Source organism: Orcinus orca, chromosome 2 (assembly GCF_937001465.1).
Source record: "Orcinus orca chromosome 2, mOrcOrc1.1, whole genome shotgun sequence".
Taxonomy (NCBI): Eukaryota; Metazoa; Chordata; class Mammalia; order Artiodactyla; family Delphinidae; genus Orcinus; species Orcinus orca.
The window spans coordinates 13,829,599-13,846,729 of NC_064560.1; the positions used below are offsets into that span (position 1 = coordinate 13,829,599).

At 40.5% G+C, this 17,131-nt stretch overlaps 1 protein-coding gene across 15 annotated transcripts in view; it reads right to left on the reverse strand.

Moving 5' to 3' along the window:
* Positions 1 to 17,131, reverse strand: part of MLLT10 (MLLT10 histone lysine methyltransferase DOT1L cofactor) — a 250,590-nt gene that overhangs the window by 157,835 nt on the left and 75,624 nt on the right. For all 15 annotated transcript variants that reach the window (XR_004477508.2, XR_004477507.2, XM_033407836.2 and 12 more), the window contains one exon: positions 1,435 to 1,544. Coding sequence is in view for 13 of the 15 variants with exons in the window: in XM_033407836.2 (XP_033263727.1) it covers positions 1,435 to 1,544 (110 nt within the window). In the remaining 2 variants the exon portion in view is untranslated. The remainder of the gene's footprint in view (positions 1 to 1,434; positions 1,545 to 17,131) is intronic.

Genomic DNA, 17,131 nt, shown 5'->3' on the forward strand with positions numbered 1-17,131 from the left:
CTAGAAATAATGGCAAAATATAATTTATTAACAAAAAATGATGTTCAGGGTTATTAAGTTTCAAAAACAGAACAGTATGAGCACTATGATCCAAACTTTTTACAGTTATATAGTATATGTAAAAATGCACACAAAAAAGATTTTAGATGATTTCTGTCTCGCATTTTCCTTTTTTTTATCCATATTTTCCATTTTTTTTTTAATAAATACTAACGATCTACATTACAAAATGTTTAGTATTTTGAAACCTTAGAACTGGCTGCAGTGACACTTTCTTCACCAATGGAATAAATCAACAGGTACCTTTAGTTAAAAATGGTAACACTATATTTAAAGACACAGTGGTTAATAGAAAAAAATCATCCAATAATATGCAAGAGAATGAAACAATAATATAAATGTACTAAATTAATAAAAAGATACAGGAAAAAAGTGAACATTAACTAAGGTTTTTAAAAAAGGCAACAATAGGGCTTCCCTGGTGGCGCAGTGGTTGAGAGTCCGCCTGCCGATGCAGGGCATGCAGGAGGATCCCACGTGCCGCGGAGCGGCTGGGCCCGTGAACCATGGCCGCTGAGCCTGCGCATCCGGAGCCTGTGCTCCGCAACGGGAGAGGCCACAGCAGTGAGAGGCCCACGTACCGCCAAAAAAAAAAAAAAAAAAAAAGGCAACAATAAAAATCCTATCTCGGGGGAACGAAATAATGTGGAGAGGAGAGATGAGCAAATAATATTCTGTGATAAGACAGGATGTGTAGCATCATAACAAATATTATACCAAATAATGATTAATTCAAATTTAACAGATCCTCAATGTCTGAAAGAACATAAAAGTTAGTAATTCTTAAAGAACAAATCTAAGGACTTCCCTGGTGGTCCAATGGGTAAGACTCTGCGCTCCCAATGCAGGGGGCTTGGGTTCGATCCCTGGTCGGGGAGCCAGGCATATATGCATGCTGTGACTAAGAGTTCACATGCCACAACAAAGAAGTCTGCATGCCGCAACTAAGAAGTCCACATGCCGCAACTATAAGATTCCACATACTGTAACTAAAGATCCTGCATGCTGCAACGAAGATCCCAAGTGCCACAACTAAGACCTGGTGCAGCCAAAATAACAAATAAATATTTTTTTTAAAAAAAGAACAAATCTATACAGATTAAAATGTTAGAAGCTTAAATACTTAGGTTAATGTAAAAGGTAATATAGTTTTGTTTGTGTGTGTTTGTTTTGTACTCCTGTGACCTTAATAACATATTTTAATACTTGTAGTTTACCACAGTAATTACACTTTTTCCAAATCAATGGAGGCATTTAATTTAAACTTTTTAATGAAGGGCTATAATAAAACAAAATTTAAAAATTCCTTTATACTTCCCAGTTTTAAAACAAAAAAATTATATTCAAACATCAATAAAATAATATCTACTATACCTTATTATAACGATCATGTGGCACAGACTGTAAAACAATTGGTTCCATTGTTGAAACATTGGCAAACTGTACCTCTGGAATATACAGGGCACAAACCACATGAGCCCAACCTAAAAATAAACAAAAATAATGTCATTTTTCAATAAAGCTTTTTCAAAGATAAATTAAATTATTAACTTTATGAACAGGTCCCTTAAATGTCCATTTTAGGAAATGCACAACAAAAACATTAACAAATTATCACTACTGACTGATCATCAAACCACTACTGATAAGACTCTTAGTCGTTTCTCCAGTTAATACACACAGTAACACAAATAAACAGAAACTTTGGGAGTTTTTTTGGCTGTGCCACAAGGCTCGCTGGATGGATCTCAGTTCCCCGACCAGGGACCGAACCCGGGCCACAGCAGTGAAAGCCCAGAATCCTAACCACTGGACCACCAGGGAACTCCCCAAGGGAAAATTTTTTTTTTCTTTTTTGGCTGTGTTGAGCCATCGTTTCTGTGTGAGGGCTTTCTCTTGTTGCGGCGAGAGGGGGCCACTCTTCATCACGGTGAGCGGGTACTCACTGTCGCGGCCTCTCTTGTTGCGGAGCACAAGCTCCAGATGTGCAGGCTCAGTAGTTGTAGCTCACGGGCCTAGCTGCTCCGCGGCATGTGGGATCCTCCCAGACCAGGGCTCGAACCCATGTCCCCTGCAATGGCAGGCAGAACCTCAATCACTGTGCCACCAGGGAAGCCCCCCAAGGGAAATTTTTAATTCAGATGCTGGCACTGACACTTTTCATAAGAGTAAACTGAATAATTCAGATCAATAATTCCTCTGAGAACCACTATAAAAGTATGAAGTTTTGGGACTTCCCTGGTGGTGCAGTGGTTAACAATCCGCCTGCCAATGCAGGGGACATGGGTTCGAGCCCTGGTCAGGGAGGATCCCATATGCTGCGGAGCAACTAAGCCCACGTGCCACAACTACTGAGCCTGTGCTCTAGAGCCCACAAGCCACAACTACTGAGCCTGTGTGCCACAACTACTGAGCCCGTGTGCCACAACTACTGAAGCCCACGTGCCACAACTACTGAAGCCCGGTGCGTAGACCCCTGCTCCGCAACAAGAGAAGCCACTGCAATGAGAAGCTCACACACAGCAACAAAGAGTAGCCCCTGCTGGCTGCAACTAGAGAAAGCCGGTGCACAGCAACAAAGATCCAACTCATCCAAAAATTAATTAATTGATTAATTAATTTTAAAAGTATGAAGTTTTATAGCTGAAAACCTATAATAAAAATTTTAATACTTTAAATCTTAAATGTCAGTATTAAATTTTTAACTGTTATACAAATGTTGACATTTTAAACACTAACGATCATTGTTCTACTATTTTAAGATTTCACTTAAAATATATTAACAATTTATCAATTTAAATATTAATATTAAATGCTGTTTCTTTTAATTTTCAAAACGTGACTAAAGGTATCAAAGAGCTGATGTCATAGTAAGGAATTACTGGGCCAAAACTTGAAAAGGATGGAAGTCAAGGGAGTTTAGTACAACTTTTGACCATTTTGTCACCCAGGGGACATTTGCCTATTTCAAAGAAAGCAGCTGAGAGAGTGAAAGGTACTTCTGACAAACTCAGAAGGCTGAAAGTACAGGGATCTACATCCATAGACAACTAAGGGAAAAGAAGAACACTAGTAAATCCCTTCCCTCTTTCAGCGGCAACACTGAGGGGCTGCAAGCCAGGAATGACAATAAACTAAAAGTACATAGGCCCACCCAGAGACTGCAGCTGGGCTTTGATCATCTCAAACTCTGAAATTTGACTCACATAACCCTAAATTACAAGTGCCCCCAGACACCAGACAGAAGCTAATATACATCCTCTTTAGAGAAAAACAATGTCATTTTGGCTACAAATAATTTCTAATACTAGTTCATTACCATTTTCGGCACAATGAAAAATACTAAACACATGAGAGTCAAGACAACATGAATGAAAACCAGTAGAAACATGAAGATCAAAACATATTTGTATTTTGGAGTTTCAGATACAGACATTTATAAAAAGTATGTTTATTATGTTCAAATACACACAACACAAAATTTAAAATTTCTTCAAAGAACTGAAAACTCTAAATCAAAAAATTACAGAAGTAAAAACAAAAATTATAAAATCAATAAATGGGATTAACAATGGCTGAAAACAGCCATTAGCTGAAAACAGAATTAGAACAACAACAAAATAGGTCAGAAGAAAATATTCAGAACATTAGCACAGAAGTATGAAGAATAGGGCTTCCCTGGTGGCACAGTGGTTGAGAGTCCGCCTGCCGATGCAGGGGACGCGGGTTCGTGCCCCGGTCTGGGAAGATCCCATATGCCACGGAGCGGCTGGACCCGTGAGCCATGGCCGCTGAGCCTGCGCATCCGGAGCCTGTGCTCCACAACGGGAGAGGCCACAACAGTGAGAGGCCCGCGTACCACAAAAAAAATTAAAAAAAAATAAAAAATGAAAAATACAAAAAGACAGGAAACGAAAACAACATGATGGGCAGGCCTAACACACATGTAATTAGAGTCCCAGAGAAATATGAGAGGGAAAAAAATGGTACAAAAGCAATATTTAAAATGATAATAACTGGGACGTCCCTGGTGGTCCAGTGGTAAAGAATCCGCCTTACAGTGCAGGGGACGCGGGTTCAATCCCTGGTCAAGGAACTAAGATCCCACATGCCGTGGGGCAACTAAGCCCACGTGCCACAACTACTGAGTTCATGCGCCTCAACTAGAAAGCCCGTGTGCTGCAAACTACAGAGCCCACACGCTCTGGAGCCCGTGCATCACAACTACAGAGCTCACACGCCCTGGAGCCTGTGTGCCACAACTAGAGAGAAGCCCGCACGCCACAACAAAGAGTCCAAGCAACGCCACGAAAGATCCCGCATGCTTCAACAAAGATCCTGCATGCCTCAATGAAGATCCCGCATGCCACAACTAAGACCCAATGCAGCCAAAAATAAACACATAAATAGATATAGATAAATAAATAATAAATCTTTTAAAAAATGATAATAACTGAAAACTTTCTAAAACAGAAGAAAGATGGCAAGTCATAGACTGAAGAACCACAATAAATCCCAGGGTAAATAAATATAAATCCACACATAGGCACATTAATAAAACTACAGAAAACAAAAAGAGAAATAAAAATCTTAATATAACCCAAAGGGAAGTTATCACTAAAAGAACTGGATAAATAACAAAGCCAAAAAATATCTCTAAACAAATTTCCATTAAAGGGAATACCAAACAATTTTCCTCGGGCAGAAAACAATGACCCAAGAAGTAAGCTCCAAGATGAAGGGGAAAATGAAGCATGATAAACATGCAGGTACTTTTGATAGATTATTGGCTGATAAAACAATCATAATACCTCCTTTCACTTAAAATACATATGACTGCTTACATCAAAAGTTAAAATGCTGTCTTGTAAAGTTTTCAATGTGTGTAAAACTATAACAAAGATTGGGGAAGGAGCAGGTAAAAGAGATCTATACAGTTTCAAGGTTTCTACATTTTGTGTGAAGTGGTACACATAGTAGACCGAACTTATTTGTATGAAATTTGTAATCCCTGGAGCAACCACTACACAGATATTAATACTTGTATATACAGAAAGAGATATGGCCCAAAAGGTAATTTAATTTACAATTACATTTAAATGCAATATTAAATAACCGCATTATTAAACTGATTAAAATGCAATGTTAAAAATATTCATTATAATCACAAATAAGGAAGAAAAGAGGGAACAGAAGAATAATAAAATAAGAGAAAAAAATCAAGGCTAAGGAGAAATAGTAGGAGATTGGTCAAGATGGAATAACAAGGACCAAATTTATCCTCCTGCATGAAACAATGCATACCCCACACACTCAAAAAAAAAAAGGACAAAATAATTTAGACAGTGGTTCTCAAGATACCTGTGTATCAGCTACAGAAAGACAACAATCTCAAAGAGTTAATAGACAAATGAGGTGAGCCCTCTGTTTGCCCCCTCTTAATGTCTTGAGAGTTCTTCCAGGCCAAGACTCAGGGAGAGAAACTGAGGCCAAGCCCAGGACACTCTCAAAGTATAGGAGATGGGTGAGACCAAGAAAGCTAAAATTGGCAAAGCCAAGTACCAGAAATGAAAGCCCTTCAGAGAGAGAACACTCAAAGACAGAGAAAGAGAAACAGCACTACATGAGTATTAAACAGAGAACATGTGAGTAGAGAAATTACCTGAGGCTGGAAAAAGAACCAGCCAAAAAGATTAGAGCGAACAGTATCCAGCTGGCACAAAGGTCTAGGAACAGTGCCTGTTCCCTGAGCCAGACTGGAAAAACTCCCAACTCACAGGGCTTTCACTGGGTAAAAGACTCATAAAGGTCTTGCCTCAGTAGTGGGAATAAGTACCCCTAGACTGAGCACTGCTCTGGACCCACTGAATAAATCATAAGAGCAGGACCTGAAAAGATCAAACTGTTTCCAAGGAACATAACTGTATTTCAGAACAAAACTCAAGGAGACTTACAGGGATGCAAAAATGTCCAGATTTATGTTAGCAAAAATGGGGGAGAAGGCAGCTCCAAGGGCACATTCCACCACAGAAACATCAAGAAGTCAAGCAGAAACTATCAGAACCAATTTTGTCAGGACTCTGGGAAAGAAAGTGAAAGGTTTGCAGCAACCAAGCAAACGCTCAGTCAGAAAAAAGCAACTTAAAAATGGCAGGAAAGGGCTTCCCCGGTGGTGCAGTGGTTGAGAGTCCGCCTGCCGATGCAGGGGACACGAGTTCGTGCCTCGGTCTGGGAAGATCCCACATGCTGTGGAGCGGCTGGGCCCGTGAGCCATGGCCGCTGAGGCTGCGCGTCCGGAGCCTGTGCTCCACAACGGGAGAGGCCACAACAGTGAGAGGCCCGCGTACAGCAAAAAAAAAAAAAAAAATGGCAGGAAAGTGGGGAGTTCCCTTGAGGTCCAGCGGTTAGGACTCAAGTGCTCTCACTGCCATGGGCCCAAGTTCAGTCCTTGGTCAGGGAACTAAGATCCTGCAATCCACGCAGCGCACCCCCCCCCCAAAAAAAAAGGCAGGAAAGCTTTGGGAATTTTTACTTTCCCTTGACCCATGGATTCAGCAGAGGTCTTGAAGATAGCATCTTGTATTCCCAGTGAAGAACCCCAGCTTCTGGTTTCAGAAGGAGCAGAGCAGACTTTATTTGCAAAGAATTGTGTTTCTCTAAAGTGTCTGTTGGCTACTGAAGAACTGACACAACATGCTTATTCTTTTGACAAGCTCAGAACTCACTCAGGGGAGAAAAGTGGTGGGTATCCTCAAATCACTGTAAGGCAGACAAAATACCCACAGGTCCCTGGGGCGAAAGATCATGGTTCAAGCAAATAACCTAGTGCCAAGAGCCTAAGAGGAAAAGCTGGGGACAAAGTTTCTCTTGGAAATTGGGGCACTGGAAAGTGTCTGTTCATTCTAGGGAATTTAGAGAGCACCACATGCCCAGGGCAGGATGCATATTCCTAAAAGACCTGATGAGACACTAACCTTTCATCTCTGGTCTATCTCCTGGTACAGGGCAAGTAGGGAGTGAAGGCTAAGTAAGGGAGAGTGGTAAGAAGACTGGATAGCCACTGAAGGAACAGTCCTAGCACAGAGCCAATCTGCAAAGACTGGAAGAGGTGTTGCTTTTTTGCTTTTTTTTTTTTTTTTTCTTTTTGATTCTCCCTCTCTCTCGCTATTTTGGCACCTGGTATTCAAGCAAAACTCTGTCAAAAAACTAGTTGAACACAAACTACAGAAACAGACTTTAGAGAACAAAGTGACAAAGAATGTACACTTTTTTAAAAATTACATAGAAGACCACTAAAAAGGCAAATAACTGCAGCATACAGCAAGCAACATAATTAAACCGTGAGTAAAGAACCCACTTTCCAGAGTTACCATATCATAATATTCAGTACATCCAGTTTTCAAGAGAGTTACAAAGCATGCAAAGAAAAAGAAAGTACAGCCCATTCACAGGAGAACTGAAGAGAATCTGTCTCTGTAGAAGCACAGACATTTAGTGCAGACTTTAAATCAACTGTCTTAGATCTGCTCAAAGATAAAGGAGAGCAAGGTCAAGGAGCTAAAGGACACCAGGACAATGATGTCTCAACAGAGAATCAACAGTCATTTCAAAAAGGAACCAAACAGAGACACTGACATTGAAAATTGTAATAACCAGAATGAAAACTACACTAGAGGGTCTCAACAACAGATGTGAGTAAGTAAAGAAAAAAACTCAGTAAACTTAAAGGTAGACCAATTGAAATTATCCAGTTTCAGGATCATTTAAAAAAGGGGAGCAGAGGAGTTCCTATGAAACCTGTAGGACACAATCATGCCTACTAACATACAAACAATGGGAATCCCAGAAGAAAAGGAAAAAGAGGAACAGAGAAAATATTTTAAGAAATATTGGCCAAAAACTTCCATATTAGATAATTACGTGAATCTACACATTCAAGAGGCTCAAGAAACCACGAGAAGAATAAACACAAAGAGATCTGCACTGAGATAAAATAATAATCACTGCTAAAAGCCAAGAAAAAAGAGAATCTTTAAAAGATTAACAGAAAAGCAACTTGTCACATACAAAGAATCCTCAGTAAGATTAAACAACAAATTTCTCACCGAATTCAACAGGGGCCATTAGGGTGTGTACAATGACATTTTTAAATTTCTGAAAGAAAAAAACCTGTCACCCAAGAATTCTAAATCAAGCAAAGCTATCCTTCAAATATGGAAAAAGACAGACATTCCCAACGAAACAGAAGGTGAGGGAATCTGTTGCTAAGAGACCTGCCCTACAAGAAATTGGAAAGGGGGTCCTTCTGGCTAAACGAAAGAACACTAGACAGTAACTAAAAGCCGTACCAAAAAAAAATTTTTAACGCCAGTAAAAGTTAAATATAGGTAAAAATTAAAGCCAGCATTATGATAGTTTTGATTTGTAACTTTTCTTTATATTCCCTGCATGGTTTAAAAGACAAATGCATGAAAAAAATAACTATATGTCTATGTTAATGGGCACATGATATGTATAAAGACACAAATTTTGAAAAAACAATAGAAAGGTGGGGGAATGTGAGCAGAATTTTTTGTATGCTACTGAAGCTAAGTTGGTATCAATTCAAAGTGGGACTTCCCTGGTGGCGCAGTGGTTAAGAATCCGGCTGCCAATGCAGGGGGCACGGGTTCAAACCCTGGTCCGGGAAGATCCTGCGTGTCACGGAGCAACTAAGCCCGTACGCCACAACTACTGAGCCCGTGCTCTAGAGCCCACAACCCACAACTAGTGAGCCCACACACCACAACTATTGAAGCCTGCATGCCCTAGAGCCCATGCATCACAACTACTGAAGTCCATGCGCTCTAAGGCCTGCATGCCACAACTACTGAAGCCCACATGCTGCAACTACTGAAGCCTATATGCCTAGAGCCTGTGCTCCGCAACGAGAAGCCACCACAATGAGAAGCCCGTGCAATGCAACGAAGAGTAGCCCCCACTCACCACAACTAGAGAAAGCCCACGCACAGCAACGAAGACCCAACGCAGCCAAAAATAATTTTTTTTAAAAAATTCAAAGTTATTACAAATTTAGGATGTTAATTGTAATCCTCATAGAAACCAGCAAGAAAATGAAGTTGGCCCTTGTAAAACACAGGTTTGAACTGTGCAGGTCCACTTACATGCAATTTGTCCATAGTAAATACTACAGTACTACACAATCCAGAGTTTGTTGAATCCGTGGACGTGGAACCTTGGATATGGAGGAATCACATATATATAGAGGGCCAACTATACATTATACTTGGATTTTTGACTACACAGTGGGTCAGTGCCCCTATCTCCCATGTTGTTCAAAGGTCAACTGTGCCTTAAAAATATACACACAAAAAAAAAATAATAAAAAAAAAAATAAAAATATACACAAAAGAAAAGGAAGGCGGGGGACTTCCCTGGTGGTCCAGTGGTAAAGAATCCACCTTGCAATGCAGGGGACATGGGTTCAATCCCTGGTCAGGGAACTAAGATCCCACATAATGTGGGGCAACTAAGCCCACACGCCACAGCTACTGAGCTTGCACGTCTCAACTTACAGCCCACGTGCCACAAACTACAGAGCCTATGTGCTCTGGAACCTGCACAACACAACGACAGAGCCCACACGCCCTGGAGCCTGCGAGCCCCAACTAGAGAAGAGAAAACCCGCACACCACAACTAGAGAGAAGCCCGCACACCACAACAAAGAGCCCTCACGCCGCAACGAAAGATCCCATGTGCCTCAACAAAGATCCCACATGCTACAACTAAGACCCAACGCAGCCTAAAATAAATCTTAAAATAAAAAAAAAAAAAAAAAAAGGAAGGCAGGACTTCCCTGGTGGTCCAGTGGTTAAGACTCCACACTTCCACTTCAGGGGGCACGGGTTCAATCCCTGGTCAGGGAACTAAGATCCCGCATGCTGGGGGAGGAAACGAAAAAAAGAAAGAAAGAAAGAAATGAAAATAAAAGAAAAAAAAAAAAGGAAGGCAATCAAAAGGGCACAAAGCCAAAAAAATTAATTTAAGAAAAAAGGCAGTATTGGAGAAATAGAAGAACAAAGGGGGGCATAAAACGTACAGGAAAAATAGTAAAATGGCATAAATTATCAGTACCTACTTTAAATGGAAACGGGTTAAACTATCCCGTCAAAAACAAGAGAGAGAGATTGGCTAAGTGAATTAAGAATACGCTCCAGGGCTTCCCTGGTGGCGCAGTGGTTGAGAGTCCGCCTGCCGATGCAGGGGACATGGGTTCGTGCCCCAGTCCGGGAGGATCCCACATGCCGTGGAGCGGCTGGGCCCATGAGCCATGGCTGCTGAGCCTGCGTGTCCAGAGCCTGTGCTCCACAACGGGAGAAGCCACAATGGGAGAGGCCACAACGGTGAGAGGCCCGCGCACCACAAAAAAAAAACAAAAAAAAAACACAATGCTCCAACTATACAGGCATACCTCATTTTACTGCTCTTCACAGATGTTGCATTTTTTATAAATTGAAGGTCTGTGGCAATTCTGCATCAAGCAAGTCTACTGGCACCATTTTTCCAACATTTGCTTGCTTCATGCCTCTTTGTCACATTTTGTAATTTTCGCAATATCTCAGCTTTTTCGTTATTATATTTGTCATAGTATCCATGATCAGTGATGTTTGACGTTACTATTTAATTGTTTTGGGGTGCCACACCCATTCACAACAGCAAATTTAATTCAACAAATGTTGTATGTTCTGACTGTTCCATTGACCAGCTGTTCCCCTCTCTCTCTCCCTCTCCTCAGACCTCCCTATTCCAAGACACAACAATACTGAAATTGTGTTCAATTCAAGTAGTGTTTAAGCGAAAGGAAGAATTGCGCATCTCTCACTTTAAATCAAAAGCTAAAAATGATTAAGCTCAGTGAGGAAGGCATGTCAAAAGCCAAGGGAGGCTGAAAGCTAGGCCTCTTGTACCAAAGAGCCAGCTATGTTGTGAATGCAAAGGAAAAATTCCTAAAGAAAATTAAAAGTGACACTATTGTGAACACACAAATGATAAGAAAACAAAACACCCTTATTGTTGATATGGAGAAAGTTTCAGGAGTCTGGATAGAAGATCAAGCCAGCCACAACAAAGCCAAATGCAGAGCAAGGCCTTAATTCTCTTCAATTCTAAGAAGACTGAGAGAGATGAGGAAGCTGCAGAAGAAATGTATAAAGCTAGCAGAGTTTGTTTCATGAGGTTTAAGGAATGAAGCTGCCTCTGTAACATCAAAGTGCAAGGTGAAGCAGCAAGTGCTGATACAGAAGCTACAGCAAGTTATCCAGAAGAGCTAGCGAAGATAATTAATGAAGGTTGCTACACTAAACAACAGATTTTCAATGTAGATGAAACAGCCTTCAATTGGAAGATGACATCTAGGAGTTTCATAGCTAGAGAAGCCAATGTCTGGCTTCAATGTTTCAAGGGCCCTGACAACACCCCCAACTATCTTACTAGGCACTACTGCAGCTGGTGACTTAAAGTTGAAGCCAATGCTCATTTAGTACTTCAAAACTCCTAGAATCCTTAAGAATTATGCTAAATCTACTCTGTCTATGCTCTAAAAATGGAACAACAAATCCTGGACGACTGTACATCTGTTTACAACATGGGTTACTGAATATTTTAAGCCCACAGTTGAGATCTACTGCTCAGAAAAAAGATTCCTTCCAATATAATACTGCTCAATGACAATGTACCTCATCACCCAAGAACGCTAATGGAGATGTACAATGAGTTTTATGTTGCTTGCAGGCCTGTTAACATATTTTCCATTCTGCAGCCTATGGATCAAACAATAATTTCAAAGTTTTAAAAATTAAGAAGTAAATTTTGTAAGGTTAGAGAGAGGAGTCAAGATGACAGTGTGGGAAGATGCAGAGCGCGCATCTCCCCACAACTGGGGCACTTGCCAGACACCAGTGGGGGACCCTGATGCCCAAGGAGACGGGAAGAACCCCCAAGAAAACCGGTAGGATGTGGGGGCACTGAGGGGGGAGGAGAAGTGGAGGCCGGACAGGACCGGCACCCCTGAGGGGTGGCTGAGGTGGGGAAGGGTATCCACGCCTGGAGGGACCCTCAGGGGCTCGGATCAGGGGGCAACAGGCCCAGCATTTCCCCTGCCCAATTAGCCGGGGATGTTTGCCCGTCTCGGGCTAGGCCGGGTCCTATGCTCTCAAAGGTCCCCGCTGGGCTGGGTTGGCCCTGGGGGCATAGGAGGAAGGCTGGGGAGATGTGGAGAGGCAGGCGCAAGGGGCCCTCCATGACTGTAGGAGCAGGAGAGGAAGGCGTCTACCCCATCCACTCAAGCCAGAAAGCCTTCTGGGCTCCCAGGTGGGGTCCCCCAGCCTCTGAGACCAGAGGCAGGAGGCATGCCTGGGCCCCTTCTGTTCTGTTGAGCCTAAGCCGCCCCCCCCCCACACACACACACACCCCGGGCCTTTTCCACCCCTGTGGGTACTAAGCATACACCCCGCCCACCACCCAAACCTCACCCCTGCTTCAGCCCCGCCCTCCAAAGCCAAGGCCTTTTCCACCTTTCTTACTTTTTTTTTTTCCCTCCTCTTTTTTACTATCGTGGTTCTCTTTTACCTTTTGGTTGTTCTTTCACCTATATCTTTATTTTTGTATTTTTTTTAACATAGGTGTTAGTTCCCTAGTCTAATTTTATTTTTCACTTTGTTATTGTTATCCTTACTTTTTCCCCCCCACCCGGCCAGCATGACTTGCGGGATCTGACTTCACAGCAGAAACTCTATAAGCCAGAAGGGAGTGGCATGATACACTTACAGTGATGAAAGGGAAGAACCTACAACCAAGATTACTCTACCCGTCAAGGATCTCATTCAAGATCTCATTCAGATTGTCTCTTTCTTACAGACAAGCAAAAGCTAAGAGAATTCAGCACCACCAAACCAGCTCTACAACAAATGCTAAAGGAACTTCTCTAAGTGGGAAACACAAGAGAAAAAAAGCACCTACAAAAATAAATGCAAAACGATTAAGAAAATGGTCATAGGAACATACATATTGATAATTACCTTAAGCGTGAATGGATTAAATGCTCCAACCAAAAGACACAGGCTTGCTGAATGGATACAAAAACAAGACCCATATATATGCTGTCTACAAGACACCCACTTCAGACCTAGGAAAACACACAGACTGAAAGTGAGGTGATGGAAAAAGATATTCCATGCACATGGAAATCAAAAGAAAGCTGGAGTAGCAACACTCATATCAGATAAAATAGACTTTAACACAAAGAATGCTACAAGAGACAAGGAAGTACACTACATAATGATCAAGGGATCAACCCAAGAAGAAGATATAACAATTATAAATATATATGCACCCAACATAGGAGCACCTCAATACATAAGGCAACTGCTAACAGCTATAAAAGAGGAAACCGACAGTGACACAATAATAGTGGGAGACTTTAACACCTCACTTGCACCAATGGACAGATCCAAACAGAAAATTAATAAGGAAACACAAGCTTTAAATGACACAATAGACAAGATAGATTTAATTGATATTTATAGGACATTCCATCCAAAAACAGCATATAACACTTTCTTCTCAACTGTGCATGGGAACATTCTCCAGGATAGATCACATCTTAGGTCACAAATCAAGCCTCAGTAAATTTAAGAAAACTGAAATCATATCAAGCATCTTTTCTAACCACAACGCTATGAGATTAGAAATCAATTACACGGGAAAAAACGTAAAAAACACAAACACATGGAAGCTAAACAATACGTTACTGAATAACCAAGCGATCACTGAAGAAATCAAAGAGGAAATCAAAAAACACCTAGAGACAAATGACAATGAAAACACGACGATCCAAAACCTATGGGATGCAGCAAAAGAAGTTCTAAGAGAGAAGTTTATAGCAATAAAATCCTACCTCAAGAAACAAGAAATATCTCAAATAAACAACCTAACCTTACACCTAAGCAACTAGAGAAAGAACAAACAAAACCCAAAGCTAGCAGAAGGAAAGAAATCATAAAGATCAGAGCAGAAATAAATGAAACAGAAACAAAGAAAACAATAGCAAAGATCAATAAAACCAAAAGCTGGTTCTTTGAGAAGATAAACAAAATTGATAAAACATTAGCCAAACTCATCAAGAAAAAGAGGGAGAGGACTGAAATCAATAAAATTAGAAATGAAAAAGAAGTTACAACAGACACCGCAGAAATACAAAGCATCCTAAGAGACAACTACAAGCAACTCTATGCCAATAAAATGGACAACCTGGAAGAAATGGACAAATTCTTAGAAAGGTGTAACCTCCCATGACTGAAACAGGAAGAAATAGAAAATATGAACAGACCAATCACAAGGAATGAAATTGAAACTGTGATTTAAAATCTTCCAACAAACAAAAGTCCAGGACCAGATGGCTTCACAGGTGAATTCTATCAAACATTTAGAGAAGAGCTAACACCCATCCTTCTCAAACTCTTCCAAAAAATTGCAGAGGAAGGAACACTCCCAAACTCATTTTATGAGGCCACCATCACCCTGATACCAAAACCAGACAAAGATACTACAAGAAAAGAAAATTACAGACAAATATCACTGATGAATATAGATGCAAAAATCCTCAACAAAATACTAGCAAACAGAATCCAACAACACATTAAAAGGATCATACACCATGATCATGTGGGATTTATCCCAGGGATGCAAGGATTCTTCAATATATGCAAATCAATCAATGTGATACATCATATTAACAAATTTAAGAATAAAAACCACATGATCATCTCAATAGATGCAGAAAAAGCTTTTGACAAAATTCAGCACCCATTTATGATAAAAAATCTCCAGAAAGTGGGCACAGAGGGAACCCACCTCAACATAAGAAAGGCCATATATGACAAACCCACAGCAAACATCATTCTCAATGGTGAAAAACTGAAAGCATTTCCTCTAAGATCAGGAACAAGACAAGGATGTCCACTCTCACCACTATCATTCAATCAACATAGTTTTGGAAGTCCTAGCCATGGCAATCAGAGAAGAAAAAGAAATAAAAGGAATACAAATTGGAAAAGAAGAAGTAAAACTGTCACCCTTTGCAGATGACATGATACTATACATAGAGAATCCGAAAGATGCCACCAGAAACTACTAGAGCTAATCAACGAATTCGGTAAAGTTGCAGGATACAAAATTAATGCACAGAAATCTCCTGCATTCCTATACACTAATGATGAAAAATCTGAAAGAGAAATTAAAAACACTCCCATTTACCATTGCAACAAAAGAATAAAATACCTAGGAATAAACCTACCTAGGGGGACAAAAGACCTGTATGCAGATAATTATAAGACACTGATGAAAGAAATTAAAGATGATACCAACAGAAGGAGAGATATACCATGTTCTTGGATAGGAAGAATCAATATTGTGAAAATGACTATACTACCCAAAGCAATCTACAGATTCAATGCAATCCGTATCCAATTACCAATGGCATTTTTTACGGAACAAGAACCAAAAAAAATCTCAAAATCTGTATGGATACACAAAAGACCCCAAATAGCCAAAGCAGTCTTGAGGGAAAAAAACAGAGCTGGAGGAATCAGACTCCCTGACTTCAGACTATACTACAAAGCTACAGTAATCAAGACAATATGGTACTGGCACAAAAACAGAAACACAGATCAATGGAACAAGATAGAAAGCCCAGAGATAAACCCACGCACCTATGGTCAACTAATCTGTGACAAAGGAGACAAGGATATACAATGGAGAAAAGACAGCCTCTTCAATAAGTGGTGCTGGGAAAAATGGACAGCTACATGTGAAAGAATGAAATTAGAACACTCCCTAACACCATACACAAAAATAAACTCAAAATGGATTAGAAACCTAAATGTAAGACCAGACACTATAAAACTCTTAGAGGAAAACATAGGAAGAACACTGTTTGACATAAATCACAGCAAGATCTTTTTTGATCCACCTCCTAGAGTAATGGAAATAAAAACAAAAATAAACAAATGGGACCTAATGCAATTTAAAAGCTTTTGCACAGCAAAGGAAACCATAATCAAGACAAAAAGACAACCCTCAGAATGGGAGAAAATATTTGCAAACGAATCAACGGACAAAGGAGTAATCTCCAAAATATACAAACAGCTCATGCAGCTCGATATTAAAGAAACAAACAACCCAATCCAAAAATGGGCAGAAGACCTAAACAGACACTTCTCCAAACAAGATATACAGATGGCCAAGAAGCACATGAAAAGCTGCTCAATATCACTAAGTATTAGAGAAATGCAAATCAAAACTACAATGAGGTATCACCTCACACCAGTTAGAATGGGCATCATCAGAAAATTCACAAGTAACAAATGCTGGAGAGGGTGTGGAGAAAAGGGAACCCTCTTGCACTGCTGGTGGGAAGGTAAATTGACACAGCCGCTATGGAGAATAGCATGGAGGTTGCTTAAAAAACTAAAAATAGAATTACCATATGACCTAGCAATTCCACTACTGGGCATATACCCAGAGAAAACCATAATTCAAAAAGACACATGCACCCCAATGTTCACTGTAGCACTATTTACAATAGCCAGGTCATGGAAGCAACCTAAATGCCCATCGACAGATGAATGGATAAAGAAGATGTGGCACATATATACAATGGAATATTACTCAGCCATAAAAAGGAACGAAATTGGGTCATTTGTAGAGACACGGATGGATCTAGAGACTGTCATACAGAGTGAAGTAAGTCAGAAAGAGAAAAACAAATATCGTATATTAATGCATATATGTGGAACCTAGAAATATGGTACAGATGAACCAGTCTGCAGGACAGAAATTGAGACACAGATGTAGAGAACAAACATATGGTCACCAAGGGGGGAAAGCGGCGGGGGGTGGGGGGGGGTGTGATGAATTGGGAGATTGGGACTGACATGTATACAGTGATGTGTATAAAATTGATGACTAATAAGAAGACTAATAAAATTGATGACTATACTGCTGTATAAAAAA